At 36.8% G+C, this 17309-nt stretch overlaps 2 protein-coding genes across 2 annotated transcripts; both read right to left on the bottom strand.

Moving 5' to 3' along the window:
• Window positions 1-4990: 4990 nt before the first annotated feature.
• LOC112185205 lies at window positions 4991-5770 on the bottom strand. Its single transcript, XM_024323410.1, has 2 exons — window positions 5517-5770; window positions 4991-5366 (listed from the first exon to the last, which is right to left on the bottom strand). The coding sequence occupies exons 1-2, from the start codon at window positions 5768-5770 to the stop codon at window positions 4991-4993; spliced, it is 630 nt and encodes a 209-aa protein (XP_024179178.1).
• A 4170-nt stretch (window positions 5771-9940) lies between these two features.
• Window positions 9941-12682, bottom strand: LOC112185206 (disease resistance protein RPM1). The gene has a single exon (XM_024323411.1). The coding sequence runs from the start codon at window positions 12680-12682 to the stop codon at window positions 9941-9943; it is 2742 nt and encodes a 913-aa protein (XP_024179179.1).
• Between the last annotated feature and the right edge of the window lie 4627 nt (window positions 12683-17309).

The raw sequence follows: 17309 nt of genomic DNA on the forward strand, positions 1-17309 counted from the left end.
ACTCCCACTCTCTTTCTTAATTTGCTTCTCAGCTATTACCAGCATATTAAGAAGATCAGAAAGAGTATGATCCATTTGTTGCATATTATAGTTCATTATGAACTGAGAAAATGAATCATCTAGGGAGGAAAGAAGAAGATCTTGAGCTAGCTCCGCATCAAGTGCAAATCCAAGGTCTTGAATTTGCTCAATAAGGCCTATCATTTTTAGACCATGTTGATGAACAGGTGCACCCCTCACATGCTTTGTCTTAACAAGCTCATTGACTACTGTGAAGCGCACATTTCTATTTCTCTCACCAAACAATTCAGTGAGATGAAGTAATATAGAACTGGCGCTATCCATATTCTCATGTTGCTTCTGAAGTTGTGAGTTCATGGATGCAAGCATAACACATTTAGCTTGAGTGTCATCATCCTTATGCTTTTGATAAGCAACACGTTGCTCATCGGTTGCATCTTGAGCCAAAAGAGTGTGAGGGGGTGCATTTTGTAAGACATAAGCGATCTTATCGAATGTCAATACAATTTTCAAATTGCGGAGCCAGTCATTGAAGTTTGGGCCCTCAAGACGATTTTCATTGAGAATTTTGGTGATAGGGTGTCCTGACATATTGCAATCTACATAACATAAAAAATAAAATAAATAAGATTTATTTTAAAACCAAGTGACTCGGGTCTTAAGAATCAAATGGCACCCTCTCACTATTTTATCAAATTCCAAATCCCTCAAGGAATTCGAGAGTATAAATTAAAACTCTTAGTGAGTATGGAAGACTCATATTCATTAAGCCAACCGCATCATAATAGAACTATAAGTCAACTTAATTTCCATGAGAGGATACTCTTATCCAATCACATCAAATGTGAATATCCATAACTTTGGCCTCTAAAGTAATTAAGTCTCACCATAATAGGATATTGATAAATTACTTTAGTTAAGCTATACCCATCATCTCATGTAAGTATAGAGATCAAAAATTAAATCTCATCATAATAGAATATTGACCAAGATTTGTCCCTACCTTACAACATCAAATGTTGAATAACCTCTGTTTAATGCTCCTAGCAAGAAATACCTCCGTTCGGAATGATATTCACATGCAAGAACATCTAATAGGAGATTACAATGTTGGAAGGCCACAAAGAAGCATTCATAATGTCTTCTTCGTTTTTCAACTTAATATCACTTTGAGGGAATTTTAAGGTCTCATCTTTAATAATCTTATTAATAACAATCACATTGCATTTGCTTTGATCCTATTGCAATCACACATTCATTATACTTGATCTATAATAAAATACTCCCACTAATTGTTTTCAGAAAAACAATTTGATTTCATCAAAAACATTTTTCAAATGGAATCATGGGAAATATAAAATTACTTGATCAAGTGCAATGGACATGCAATTATAATAGGTTACATAGGATGATTATGGACTTGTTGTTTGATCCAACATGAGCCAACATGTTGGATCAAGGTTATGTTTGGGTGGTTGATTTTAATTACGCGTAACGATTACGAAAATTAAATAACTAAGCTAAGCTATTACACTTTGCACTTGAACTTCTTTCAAGGCTAGATGACTTCAAACTTCTTCTTTGGATCATCCTCATGTGCATCCATCTTCGATTACAAGAGTGGATTAGGGGCATACAAGCTCCCATTTAAATTTAATCAAACTTGAATAAATTAAATAAGCTACTTAGTTACACAACCAAATGAATTAACTACTTTAATTACATAACCCAAATGAATTAACTACTTTAATTACATAACCACATTCATTCAAAATGAATAGTCGGCCAATCACATGCTCAATTATATTTGGCCATAGTCCATAATCATCCTTTAATTAACCAAGATTAATAAGGTTAATTAAACAAGCATAATTAACTCAATCAAAATAAGTTAACCACTAAATTACTTTAATTTAATGCAAGTAAATTAGTTGAGTGATTTAGGGGATGATGATGTCTTACATCATGCATCACTAACTTTTGGTGAGTAATTTAGGGGATGATGTCTCACATCACTTTTGATGAGTGATTTAGGGGATGATGTTTTACATCATGCATCACCAACTTTTTGGTGAGTGATTTAGGGGATGATGTTTTACATCATGATTCACCAACTTTTGGTGAGTAATTTAGGGAGACATGTCTCTTATCTTATTCCAACTTTTGGTGGGTAATTTAGAGAAACTAATAGTAAAGATGACTAACTCTACCAACCTTTTGGTGAGGGAATCATGGAAATGATTTTATGTCATCACTAACTATTGGATAAATTTCAATTCATGAATTTATGGATCAAAAGTGAAAGCAAACACCATGAAAAATTAGCTAGTTCATAACTAGTTTAGACATGTTCCAAAGCTGGAAATAAAATTCCAGTTTTGTGTTCTTCCATTGAACATTTGTTTACTTCATCTTTGAAGCCAAAAATCATGCATACCCTAAGGCATATATAATCTAATATGTTTCTAAGATTAACACCTTAATTAAGAAACATATAGAATCCCTTAATACATATCTCATATGCATCAAAGTTTCATAAAACTTAAACCACTTCTTACATGTAATTTCCAGAAAACTTTTTCTAGCTATCATAAAATCTACCTTACATCACATGCTTCATAACTTTTATGATAAAGCAAATTTTATGATCTAAATTACATATTACTCTAAGCTTAAGAAAATCACATCAACCAACATACTTAGCCATGTTTATAACATATCAAAATTAAGCCAATGGCTCTGATACCAATTGAAGGAATGGATGAATTTCAAAACTTTTTAATTAGTGCGGAATTAGTTTAACCATTAAACTACTAACTAAACATAAAATCCATTCCTTTAACCCATGATCTTGGCTTATTGTGATATGTATATAAACATAGCATGTATAGTAAGGAAGAACAAAGAGGGAGTTTATGTTCTACTCACCCTTGGAGCGTGATCTCAATCCGATCCAAGTGAACCACCAAAGTTCCTCTCCTTGATCTCTCCTTGTGTGTGTTTCCTCCACCTTGAAGCACCTTGAATTAAGAACTCCTTCTTGTACTCCTTCTTGTGCTTGTGATCTTCTCCTTGATGTAATAAGTAAAGCCACAAAAAGATATGGCCTCTAAGGATCTTCACCAAGTGAATCAAGAGATGAAGAAAGATGAAAGAAAAGAAGAAATTATGCAAGTGTTCTTCTTTCCTTTAATTTTGTAATGGACCAAGAGAGAACTCTTTCTCTCTCTCTCAAATCTCAAATCTGAAAATAATAGTGTGGAGACACACTTATTATTATGTCCATGCTTTCACTTTTATATAATAGGAAATAACTCCAATTACTAAAAGAAAAATATTGGCTTTCATAAAGCCAATATGTTGGCTGGTCCATACATGTTATTGGGCACTAAAAATGTGTCTTGGGCTTTCATTTAAATCTCATTTAGTGAAGCCCAAGTCCACACCAAAAACCCGACAATCGTTTAGGCCCAATAGGTTCGGTTTTACCCGAAAATCCTAATTATGTCCAAATAATAAATCTAATTAATTATTTGGTCATAACCAACTCTTGTTTAATCTTCTTCATATACAATCTCAATGATCCACTTATATGGTGTGCGATCTCTTAGGTTCTAATTAACAAGGCAGTGAAGTTTATAGAAACCATTCTATTTTGTTTACGAATCAAAAACTCCATTTTTGATTCTCCCTTGTTATTAGGATTATAAATGTTTATTAATCCTCGGGGACTTCACAAGTCATGAGTGACGTCTTGCAACATATCATGACTACCCTAGTTAATGTAGAATGACAAAGAACCTATTCAATTGGAATTACAATACAATACGGTCCTTCTCTAACACTATGTTCTAAATCACATCATCGGGGTATGGAATTGATATGTCAATCCCCTAATGTGATTCTCATTCTTATGTGATTCTTAGAATGTGATTAGAAACTCCTTTTTAATCTCATTCAATGCTTTGGCCAAAGACTTATTGAATCACATCTTTGAACATACACCTTATTTACTTAAGGATAGAGATTCCTTATTGTACACTCACATGTCTCCATGACCGAATTGATTATACCAATGAATGCATCTATTATATCCATTAAGGGACACAATATTATTGCATCATCAAGAAATAATCAATTCACTCATAAGACAACTATGGTGTCTCAGGTCAAAGGACTAATTTGTATTATTGCAATTTAGAGTTCAAGTTTGACATGTAAGTAAGACTCCATACAAGAACTCTAATGATCGCGTTCAGTGTACTCTTTAAATTAAGAGCACCCACATACTTGTATTAGTGTCTCCACACAAATGACAAGAGACATATCATCCTCCATATTGAGCATACATAGTATGTGCTAGTCTTTCCGGATTATCAATGTCCAAGTGATAATCCTATGACTAGGAACCTTTTAGGATAAGAGTGTGAAAGAGTAAAGGTCTCACACATCTAACTCTTTAGATTACTTTCTCTTTAACTCATATTCCATGGACCTTGTTCAATCAAATATCAAATATAAGCAATGAACAATAAACTTGCCCTTTTGATTAATAATAATTACAATAATAATTACATCAAAATGATTGTTTTAGGACACAATTCCTTCAGTTATAAGATTAGTACGAGTAACTCTAAGGATGTGGGTTTTCCTAGTTAACTCAGGAAATATTTAGCTTTATTAGTTCCTAATTCTAGCGACGGAATTATTTGTGTTTGGTTTGGCTAAGAGGATGCTAGCTAGACCACTAAGTGACTTAATTGATTGTTAGGTTTTGAATGATTGTTTTTATTTACGTCATTCTGAACAATGCGTGCAATAGAATCGGCTAAGGTTTTGATAATGTATTGGATGACCAAGGTTCGATCCTTGGTGTCGTTGTTAGTTTAACAAAAAGAAGAAACGACATACATCCAATCTTATTGATTTAGTTATATTACAAAATAAACAAACAGAGGACTACACTATTCTAAGCTAGGTCAGCAGCTCCGAATGGGTTGAGGCTGAGCTCAAGAGAAACAGGTGAGCCACTGTTGTAACTGCCTGAGCCACCGGAATAGTAACCAAATGTGCTACCTTCCTCGGATGTAGTCTTCGGGTTACCAAGGATGTCTTCACCGTGCTCAGGGAACAGGGGAAGAGTCTCGACCTCCTGGTGATCTCCTCCACGTCGTTCCATGAATGATGGTCCTCCTGTTGTACAAAAATAGGTAGTATTGGTATTAGCGTTGAAAGGTGAGGAGGAATATGGGTCAACACCATAGCCGACGCATGACCTAAGGGTTAGATCGATCAATCCATCATCACCAGTAGAACCAGTGGAATCAAAGTTGAGATCGATGGATCTGCCACCATCAGTAGAACTTGTGGATCCAAATTTGAGATCGAGGGATCCACCAACCCGAACGTTCCGAATTTCCTTCAACTTCTGCCTCTCACGAGCCTTGAGGTTCTGGAACCAAAAGAAGACGTTCTTGTTCTCGATCTGCCCATACGGTTTCAGATGGAGACAGATCCCTTGAATCTGCTCTGGAGTTGGGTTTTTAAGCGCCCTGTCGTAGTAAAGCTCCTGGAGGATCCTCAGTTGAGCTGGTGTGGGAGTCCACCGGTTATTGGTTGGCCTGATAGGCGTGTTGGTACTACTCCCGGCTGCTTGGTCGTTTCCTCCATCCTCGACTTGTTGCTGGGCTTGTAGTTCCATTTGCTGTTGGGTTTGAAGCTTCATTAGTTGCAGAGTTCGTGGTTCCATGGTGATGAGTTGAGAGAAAGTGAAAATTGAAGAACGAAGTTTGTTGAGTGTTTAAGGGAAAGTGTGGTTAAAAGGATTGAAGTTGATAAAGTGGAGTTGGGGATCTGAAGTTCTCAGATGAAGGAAGAGGTTGAGTCTTTCAGATGGAAGAAAAGGATCTGAGAGAGAAGGATTGAAGATTGGTGAAGGAAAGACTGGAGATTTGAGAAGAGAAGGCTGAAGAGTTTGAGAGAGAATGGCTAAAGCTCGGAATGAAATTCTTTTCCTTTAGAGTGAACAGTCGTTTCCTCAGAATGTACCTATTTATAGAACGAGGTGAGCAGATCTCCACCGTTGGATGAACGATCTCAGAAATTCAATCTACGCGTTGGATTAAAAGTTGCCTGAAAACACGGAAAGGCTGTTGGCGCATGGAGAGCGTGTAATGGGACCGAGGGAATCTCGAGGCGCTGTGGCAGACAGCTTTAGCCGAAAGTAAAAATTGACTGCCGTAAATCACGGAAGGGATAAGCCGTGGCAAGTGGGCCCTACCTGGACTTGTCTCGGATCAATGCACTCACTGTAGTTGTGGGTGGAGGCCCGGTGGGCTGAGTTTCTGAAATAGTTTTGGCGAAATTCATGGGCCGGATTCTACAACAGTTTTGGATATGTTGGGCCGGATTTCTGTAACAGTTTTGGACATGTTGGGCCGGATTTCTGTAACAGTTTTGGATACGTTGGTCTGGATTTCTGCAACAGTTTTGGGTGTTTTGGGCCGGTTTGTTGAAACAGTTTGAAACCGCTTGGTTTAAATAAAAGGATTGGTATGGATATTAACGTGAGCAACTCGTGCTCGAGTGGTTGAGTGTAGAGTTCGTGTACAAGAGGTCTGAGGTTCGAACCTCGCCTCTCGTTTATTTTTATTATGTTTGTTTATGACATAATAAGTATAAAATTTGTACACATTCTATTAAGCACAGCTTGTGCTCCAGTGGTTGGGGGCAAAGCTTTTGTACAACAGGTTAAGGTTTCGAACCTTGCCTTCTGTTTTATTTATTTATGTCACTTGTGACATAATAAATATAACACATGTGCATATATTAATGAGAGCAGCTCCTGCTTCCGTGGTAGGGAGCAAAGTCTTGGTGTATAAGGTCGGGAGTTCGAACCTTACCTCTTACATTATTTTTTTGAATCGTGTATACGCTCAGTATAGGGACGTATTTTTATACATCAAGTCATATCCTTGGTGTATACGCTCAGTATATGGACGTATTTTTATACGTCTAATCGTATCCTTGTAGTTTTCTACAGTTTATTCTGTATAAACTACAGAAAACTTTAATCGGGAGGAATGGCCTCGCGATTAAATTTCGGGACGAAATTTCTTTAAGGAGGGTGGATTGTAATACCCGCAATTTGAATTTCGTCTCGTAATATTGTGCAAATTGATTTATGTGCTTTTGCACGAATATTGCTCGAAAAAATTCATCATTTTGAATTAATCGAAGTTTCGAAATATTCGTTTTGACAAAAAGCTCGAAACTATTCGATTCAAGAAAATTGACTTTTTCTACGTAAGGAATTTGGGAAAATTTCCTTCATGAAAATTGTAGAGCTCGTCGATACGATCGCGTGCATATGCGGAACACAAAAATTGGAGTTCGTATGAATTAGTTATGATTTTTTGAAAATATTTCCAGTTTAGTATAAATTTCCAAAATAGGAAATTTCCAAAATCATTTTTCTGGGTTTCCATTTCGGGAAACCCCGAAACCCATTCTCTCTCTCTTCCTCACGAAACCGAAGACGACGGAAAACAGAGCAAAGGAGCTCCGGCCGATTTCTCCACCCTCCGGCCACCAAACGATGCCAAACCACCACCCTTGCCTTCGCCTCGACGCCTCCTCTCCACCGGACTCGATCGTTTCCACCGGGAAAGCCTCAAACTCCGGCAGACTGGAGTTGCTAACTTTGAAACAAAAACGGACAATCCCGTTTTTCTCCTAGCTCCGGCCACCAAAATTTCCGATCCTTAGCTTCATGAACTCCCCTCAACTTGCTGATCATCATTCTAGAAGGATCGCACCTGGAGTGACCGGTTTCAAGTTCGTCGGAGCTCGGTCGGTTTTCGATCCGAAACCAAAATCTTTCCATCGGGATATCTCGAGCTGTAGTGCATCGTTTTGATTGATTCTTGATCTAGTGGGTTCGTCTTGATGTTCTTAACAACTCTCTAGAAGGAATCGAGGCCTGAAATTGAAGTTTTTACGTCGAAAATCGAGCTCGCCGGTTTCTGCATTTTCTCGCCGGTTTCTGGAAATTTTCCGGCTACCTTCATACTGTTCATGGTAATTTTCGACCCCTTCCGGTCATTTTCAGACTTCGTGCTAGTTATGAAAATTGTTAGGCTTGATGAGAGGAAGAGGAGCAGCCAGGCCCCGACACCATTGGCGGTGGTCGGCGACGGCTCTGCCCTTTTTCCGGCGACCCTTTTTCGGCCACCTCGGGGGTCAAAAATGTGATTTCTTTACAGTTTTAGATTCTACGTTTCGATACGATCGTTTGCATATATAATTCATAATTTTTGGATATCGTATGATTTAGTTATGAATTTTTACGTTTCGATCGATATCGATAATCCAATTAATGGTTTTTGAAGATCGGACCGTCCGATGGACTTGTAGTTTTGATATGTTGATCGTATGACTGTCCCGGTGACTTTGTGAGGTCACGGGTGAAGATCCGACCGTTGGATCTTCGTATAATTGTGAATTAGTGATTTGGAAGGCGATTCGTGAGAATCCGACCGTCGGATTTTCATGAAATTTTGTAGATACGTTTATCAGGACGATTCAGGAAGATCCGACCGTTGGATCATCTTTATTTTTGGATCCGACCGTTGGATCGTCTTTATTTTTGAATCTGATCGTTGGATCGTCGTATAAATCCGATCTGACCGTTGGATCATTGTATAAATTCGATTAGACTGTCAGATCGTCATTTATTTTATTTTATGAGTTGTTGGCTAAATTCAAGTCACTTATGATTAGGTGTTTGACGGTTTGATTTGGCGGACGAATTGTGATTCTTATTCGAGTTATAAGAAGACGCAGCGGGATTAGAGGTGAGTAAACCGCACATGGTTCATTCACGAACCGGAGTTCTAAATATTTATATTTAATGCTATAATATTTATAGCTGTTAATACATATGCGAATGACTTTATACATAAATAAAATATACGTGTTGTTGGGTTGTGTTGAGTTTATTGTTGAAAAGCAACATATTGTGAGAGGTGTTGAGTTTATTGTTGAGAAACAATATATTGAGAGAAGTGTTGAGTTTTATTGTTGAGGAACAATAAATTGTTGGGTCATGAGGTGACCATGGCATACTATCAGGGAACCACGCTCTCGCGCTGGGTAGGTGGAACTGATAGTATTAAATCGTGAACCACGCTCTCGCGCCGGGTAGGTGGAAACGATCAGTTAGAGCTCTAGTCTGTCTGCCTAATGTTGTGTGACCTTATGAGCGAAATCGAGAGTAACTCATAAGTGTGTATATATATATATATATATATATTTATATATAAGAGTGAGAAAGTGATGTGGTTTTGTGGTGACCTTATGAGAGAAATTGAGAGTAACTCATAAATGTCTATATATATATATATATATATATATTTGAGAGTGAGAAAGTGAGGTGGTTTTGTGATTGTGATATTATTACAATTTCATTTGCTTGAATTGAAATTGTTATATTAAAATTGTGCAATCCTTTCGTTTACTCATACGGGCTGTCAAGCTCACCGGGTTTGTTGCAATCCCGGTACACTATTTATATTGTGTAGCGGGAAATCCTACAGGTCAGGAGAATCGAGAAGGTGATCAGGCTGCTTAGAGTTGTGGCATTTGAGTTACAGCATTATTGTGAGTTTCGTTATGTTCATTTTGAACTTATCAATTTGGAATTTGTGATAGTGTGCTGTAATAAGAAATTGAGGAGTTGGGTATTGTAATATTGAGTGGTGTGAGGCGTATTACTCTGAAAGAAAAATTTAGATTGGTATTTGTATTTTTTTTTAATTATTTCATGTTTCGGATTTGAATTTATTATTCAAAATTCGGGGCGTGACAATTACAATCGAAGGAAAAAAAAAGTAACGAAATGATTGAATTGAGTGCTTAATTACCTCCATTTTGATGGAGAAAGATCTTTGAATCCATCAGATTGGTAGCTTCCTGGATGCCGAGAATAATGAATGACTCCAACATGCTTTAAATCCTCACGTCGTTCGCTGTCTGTTTCAAACTCAGCAATGAATTCATTGGGCATGTCAAATAGAAGCAATTCTTCCAGCAATTCAAGATCACCACTTGAAAATGGAAGTAACTTCAAATCCGGACATCTCGAGATGGTTAGCTTCTTGAGCATAGGCATTGCCTTCTCACCTATTGAGATCAAATTTAGCTTATCAAATTTGTCTATACTTAATGCCACTAGTTTCTTGAAAGTTTCATCTCCGAAACCCAACACCTGGCCAGTGTAATAGTCAACCAAATCGAGCTCCATGAGGTTGGGCAAATCTTGAAGGGCCGTAAGTGGCTCAGCGTCAGCATCCATCTTTGACCATTTTAAACCAATCTTTTTGAGACTGGTAAGCTTGGGAATCCACTCTGGTACCCTTTTTAGCCGCCCTTTTAAATATAGATGTTGGAGAAGGAGAGGCGGGGAGCCGGATTGCATGTGATCCAAGTCAAGATATTCATCCTCGCTTGTTGCTCTTACATCCAATGTCGAAAGATCATCCATTTTCTGAATGGTGCAACACAATTCTCTTCCATCTTCTCTATGAAGATCTACCAGCCCCAACCTTCTAAGATCTTTCAACTCTCCTAAGGCTTTCAAGAATTTTTTGTTGGTGTTTACCTTAATCAGAGACAACTTTTGTAACGAATTTGAAATAGATAAAGCACTTATTTTGCTAGTAGAAAACTCCACTCCTTGTGCAGCTCCAAACATCATATTATTGTTGACAGCATTGCAATACACCAAAAGGTGGCGCAAATGGTGGAGTTTACCAATCCCTTTTGGCAAATTGGTCACCAGGGTGTCTTTAAGTTCTAAGGTTTCCAACAATCCAAGCTTCTCTATGGATCTTGGAACACTTTCAATGTTGGTTTGCCTGACACTCAAGTACCTTAATAAGGTGAGACTAATTACAGATTCCGGAAAGTTCACCAATTCAGGTACACCTTGCAAACCGAAGACCCGTAAGAGCTTACAGGCTTTAAGCACCATATGAAGCTCAGACCTATTGGCTGTCTGCCGGAAAACTAGTAAGGTACGAGTATGAGTCATACGACTCAGGTCTATGTTCCTTAACAAATTGATATCACACTGAACTGAAAGGCGTCGAATTTTCTCACCTGAATCCCGAACAATATTTCCAACACTCTTGGCTTCCAAAACAGTGATGAAATGCTTTGCTTTGGAAATGATGAACTCACGAACAAGGTTGGAAACACGACAATTCTTGACTCGTCCATCGATTTCCCTCGCACTGACCACAACCAAATTTCTGTCAATGAGATTAGTCAGAATAGTCTGTGCAACTGCCTCCACCGTTTTTACTCCGTCTGGTCTCACAAATCCTTCGGCTATCCACAACCGTATTAGCCTCTCTCGGCTGATGGTTTCGTCTTCTGGAAACATACCGAAGTACAGGAAACATTCTTTGTGATTGCTTGGCAGATCCCTATAATGTGAAATACTGCTAGCAATGGAGAGATCGGATCCTAGTGTGTCATGCATCTTCTTCCACTCAACTGCTACTCTCGGCGTCCTTGCTAGCAAAGTGCCGATTTGTGAAATTGCCCAGGGCATACCTTCACACCTCGTTACAATCTGTTCAGCCCAGTCCTCCAGATGGGTTGGACAAATATTTCGTACAACATCAGGAAAGGCCTTCTTGCAGAATAGCTGGTTGGCTTTCTTCGATGATAACCCAGCACACAAATCATGAATATAATTGGAGGAAACCGGAGCTACATCAATGTTCCGAGTAATTACGATTAGTTTACTACCCTCCGTTTTTGGTAGTGCATTTACAATGGATTCGAAAGCTTCGTGGCTCCAAACATTATCCAGGACAACCAAAAACTTCTTATTCTCCAAAATTCTTCTCAGTTTCTCTTGAAGGTCACTGATATCTTCATGAGGATCTACTTCCTGCTTAAATCTTCTTAACAACTTCGGCAGGAGTTGGTCAAGATCGAGTGGCACATCAATCCAAGCTTGAAAATGAAACAAGCTGCTGACCCTTTCGCTTTGGTAAACATTCTTTACGAGTGTAGTTTTGCCGGAGCCTCCAGGACCTACAATCACAATTGTCAAAAGCTCTGGATTTCTTTCTCCCAAGTGTTGGAAAAGTCGTGTTTTCTCTTCATCATAGCCCACTATTTCATGGTCTTCAAGAAATCTGTGGGTCAAAGTTGCCCCCTGAGGTCCTGTGCTGGAGCTTGGGCGGCCTTCTTGGGGACCATTTGAATGTACTGAATCTAGTAACGTAACCAAATTCAGGTCTCGTTCCAGTTCATCAATGCTGGAGGATAACTTACTGCTTGCTATCCAGTCGGGGATGAAATGATCAACGTTGTGCGCCAGCTTAGAGAACCGATTGGTATGGGAATGCTGTGAAACCTGAAGCAGGTACTCGTTAATAGCATCCTCAATATTACAAGCCAAATCTTGGACCTGTTTCTCCCTAGCTTGGGGATTTGTGTGATTATCCCACTGTTGCAACCTCGCCAAACAATTCCGGGCCCTTTCAAGATCCTTACGGACACTACTCGTACGACTGTGTAATTGGTCGGTGCAGATTATCGCCGTCTCAACTAACAGCAATGCGGCTGAAATAGCATCAGCCATTTTTTGTCTAGAAAGACAAATTTCTAGCTTGGACAAAATTGCTTCCTAGGTGGTGAGACTGGAAACTGAATTGGACTTTTGATTTAGTAATTCAGGGGATAATAGATCTATTGGGAAATAAAGAGATATGGCACGAGCCTTGTACAAATAAATCTTAGAACAAAAAAAGAACTCTAAGCCAAAAGAACAACCAAATTGGGAAAAAACTGGAAAAGATCGATAAGGAGGTTTGGAGAGGAAGAGGTTTATGGAATAATTTTGGTGCATGAAGGCTTCATATGAAAGCTGTCAGTACTTGTGTAGTTGTGTTGGTACTATATTTGTACAGTGCTGGTGTGAGTACTATATTTATAGAGATACTGAGAAGCTTTAGACAAATAACTAAAACAGCAATTATCTTATTTTATTCTTTTATTTTATTTTCTTTTAAATAAGTATACCTCATAATTATTGATCAATAAGATGTCATTGTTACTCTCAATTATCCTATTTTATTCACCAAAATATATGCGAAGTGCATATGCAACTTGTAGCTCTTAGAAATATTAACTCTGGTTGAAAAGTCGATTCAAATATAAACACAGATAATTTCCTTGGGAATAATTAACATTATAGAGAGTACTACTCGTTGATTTATATAGGCATTAGATTAATACCAAGATCACAACCAACTCTTTTTTTTGTTTCGAAGTTATTAAGAGAAAAAATAAATTTATCGTTAATTGGGTATTTCATCTGTCATGTCCGACTCGATAAAATGGATTGTCCACACATAAAGAGGTGGGTCATAATTATTACGGAAAACCAGCATGGCCAAATGATCTTTTATATATTTTTCCAGTAGTAATTTTAGGTACTATTGCATATAACGTAGGCTTAACTGACTTTTAAGTTCTTATCAATAACTGAAGAGAAGAAAGGGATTCAAATTTCGCGTCTTAAATGATTAAATGAAATGGGCAGACTAGAATTAGTCGTGTTCTATGAAATATTATAGTATATATGGTAGAAAGAAATATCTGAATCTTTATTTGAACACAACAAATGCCCAAATAACATAGAAAATTATAAAGAGTACAATGCAATATATAGAAAACACGGTTTTCCAGTCAATACTATGACCATGAAAGAGCGGTCCTCCTCCTCTGCCTAACTGTTATGAAAAATTCCCATCATACCATATCGAACATCATATTTTATATTAAAAGAAGACTATTCCGTTCAAACAAGCTGGACATGCATGCAGAATCAATTTGTCATTTAGCTTTCTTTATCCACCACCACCACAAACTCTCTCTCTCTCTCTCTCTCTCTCTCTCTCTCTCTGCAATGACCAAAATATTGAGTTTCGAGGAAATATTGTGGTCCCGAAAACGGAAATATCATGGATATATCGATTTCGGTAAATAATCAAGAAAGATGATGGATATTTGAAGAAAAATATGAAAATTTTAAGTAAAACGTTTGGATATATGTTTGTTTTTATCAATTATCTAATATATATGAAAAGAAAACCTTGAATAAACATTGTTATATAATGAGTTGTAATAATTTAAAATGAAACAGTAAATGCTGAATCGCCGACAACTCTTAAATTTTTTGAAGGGTTAAATACTACTTACTCCCTATACTTATAGGGTTTCATCGTTTCAGTCTCTGACCTTCGAATTTTACCTAAAAAGTCCCTGAACTCCCAATTGGTCCCTGCCGTCAAGCATCGGTCAAAAACTCTATTATTTTCCCCTAAAAAGTCTATTATACCCTCATTTACTTAAAATATATATATATATATATATATATATATATATTTGTCTTCCCCCCTTTTTTATTTTTTATTTATTTTATTTTTTTCTTTTTACATTTTCTTCGTCCAGCACTCTCGCCTCCTTATGTTCGTCTCCCCATCAAGATGGTTCCAATCCACAAACATTCAAGAGGTGAAATGAAAAAAAGAAATAAAAGAGAGAGAAAATAAATTAAGAAGAAAAAAAAGTAAGTGAGGGCATAATAGACATTTTCAATAACTTTAACAGAAAAAATGTAACAGAAAAAGTAACTTAGAACCACACTGAAGACCTACGATCGAGGTACAAAATCTTCACAATCTTCATCATCTCTATTTGTAGAGACTTGAGTATATTGTGAAGAATAGTAATTAAATGAAACCTCCCCTGTGAAGAAAGAAACTTGTAGTTTCCTTCGGTGCAAGGAATCAACGGGACAGACTAGAATTAGTCATATTCCAAGAAATACAATAGTATGGTAGAAATAAATATTTGAATCTTTATTTGAACACACCTAACGCCTAAATAACACAGAAAATTATAAAGAGTACAGTGCAATATATAGAAAACAAGGTTTTCCAGTCGTTACTATGACCATGAAAAAGTGGTCCTCCTCCTCTGCCTAACTTTTATGAAAAATTTCCCATCATACTAAATCGAACATCATATTTTCTTTCAAAAGAAGACTTTTCCATTCAAAGAATCTGGACATGCATGCAGAATCAATTTGTCATTTAGCTTTCTTTATCCACCACCACCACCACACACATACACACACTCTCTCTCTTCCTCCCTGCAATGACCAAAATATTCAGTTTCGAGGAAATATGGAGGGTCCCGAAAATTTCGACAGAAATATCGTGTATATATTTATTTCGGTAAATAATCAAGAAAGATGATGGAAATTTGAAGAAAAATAAGAAAATTTTAAGTGAAACGTTTGAATATGTTTGTTTTAACAATTATCTACTATAGATGAAAAGAAAACCTTGAATAAACATTGTTATATTGTGAGTTGTAATAATTTAAGAAGAAACAGAAAATGCGGAATCACCGACAACTCTTAAAATTTTTGAAATAAACATCTAATTTTTTTTATGGCTGGAAACTCAATGGAAGGCTAGGCCATCACGCCTTACATACATTCTTTGTACATATCATACATTACACCTTGAATTACATGAATAACTTAGAACCACACAGAAAAACTATGAGAGGTACAAAATCTTCACTATCTTCAACATCTCTATTTGTAGAGACTTGAGTGTATTGCAAAGAAAAGTCATTAAATGATAGCTCCCCTGTGAAGAAAGAAACTTGTAGTTTCCTTCGTTGCAAGGAATGAATTGGGCAGACTAGAATTAGTCGTATTCTATGAAATACGATAGTATCTTACAAAGAAATATTTGAATCTTTATCTCTAACGCCCAGATAACACAGAAAATTATAAAGAGTACAGTGCAATATATAGAAAACACGGTTTTCGAGTCGATAATATGGCCATGAAAAAGTGGTCCTCCTCCACCTAAGTTTTATGAAAAATTCCCTACCATACCCGATCAATCATCTGATTTTCTATCAAATGAAGACTTTTCCGTTCAAAGAAGCTAGACATGCATGCAGAATCAATTTGTTAGTTAGCTTTCTCCATTTACCACCACCACCACCACAGCCACACACACACACACACACACACACACTCTCTCTCTCTCTCTGCAATGACCAAAATATTGAGTTTTGAAGAAATATTGATGGTCCAAAAAAAGGAAATTTCGAAGGAAATATCGTGGATATATCGATTTCGGTAAATGTTAAAGAAAAATGATGGAAATTGGAAGGAAAATATGGAATTTTTAAGTGAAACTTTTGGGTATGTTTGTTTTATCAATTATCAATTATCTATGAAAGAAAACCTTTAATTAAAATTGTTATATAGTGAGTTGTAATCATTTAAGATGAAACGGTAAATGCGGAATCGCCGACAACTCCTAAATTTTTTTAAATAAACATCTAATTGTTTTTTTGATGGCTGAAAACCCAATGGGAGGCTATGCCATCACACCTTATATACATTCTTTGTACGTATATATCATACATTACACCTTGAATTACATGAGTAACTTAGAACCACATAGAAGACCTATGAGGTAAAAAAATATTCACTATCTTCATCATCTCTATTAGTAGAGACTACAGTGTATTGTGAAGAAAGTCATTAAATGATACCTCCCCTCTGAATAAAGAAACTTGTAGTTTACTTCGGTGCAGGGAATGAATGGGGTAGACTAGAATTAGTCGTATTCTAAGAAATACAATAGTATGGTAGAAAGAAATATCTGAATCTTTATTTGAACACACGTAACGGCCAAATAACACAGAAAATTATAGTGCAATATATAGAAAACACGGTTTTCCAGTCGATACTATGACCATGAAAAAGTGGTCCTCCTCCTCCGCCTAACTTTTATGAAAAATTTCCCATCATACTAGATCGATCATCATATTTTCTTTCAAAATAAGACTTTTCCATTCAAAGAATCTGGACATGCATGCAGAATCAAATTGTCTTTTAGCTTTCTTTATCCACCACCACCACACACATACACACACTCTCTCTCTCCCTCCCTGCAATGACCAAAATATTCAGTTTCGAGGAAATATGGAGGGTCCCGAAAATTTCGACAGAAATATCGTGTATATATTTATTTCGGTAAATAATCAAGAAAGATGATGGAAATTTGAAGAAAAATAAGAAAATTTTAAGTGAAACGTTTGAATATGTTTGTTTTAACAATTATCTACTATAGATGAAAAGAAAACCTTGAATAAACATTGTTATATTG

This window comes from Rosa chinensis, chromosome 2 (genome assembly GCF_002994745.2).
Source record: "Rosa chinensis cultivar Old Blush chromosome 2, RchiOBHm-V2, whole genome shotgun sequence".
NCBI lineage: Eukaryota > Viridiplantae > Streptophyta > Magnoliopsida > Rosales > Rosaceae > Rosa > Rosa chinensis.

Bases quoted from the DNA above. Each gene is read 5' to 3' on its own strand.
- LOC112185205 (XM_024323410.1), bottom strand. From the start codon at position 5,770: ATGGAACCACGAACTCTGCAACTAATGAAGCTTCAAACCCAACAGCAA. The intron at 5,367-5,516 runs GTATGGGCAGAT...TGATGGTGGCAG, and splicing joins ATCTGTCTCCATCTGAAACC to ATCCATCGATCTCAACTTTG.
- LOC112185206 (XM_024323411.1), bottom strand. From the start codon at position 12,682: ATGGCTGATGCTATTTCAGCCGCATTGCTGTTAGTTGAGACGGCGATA.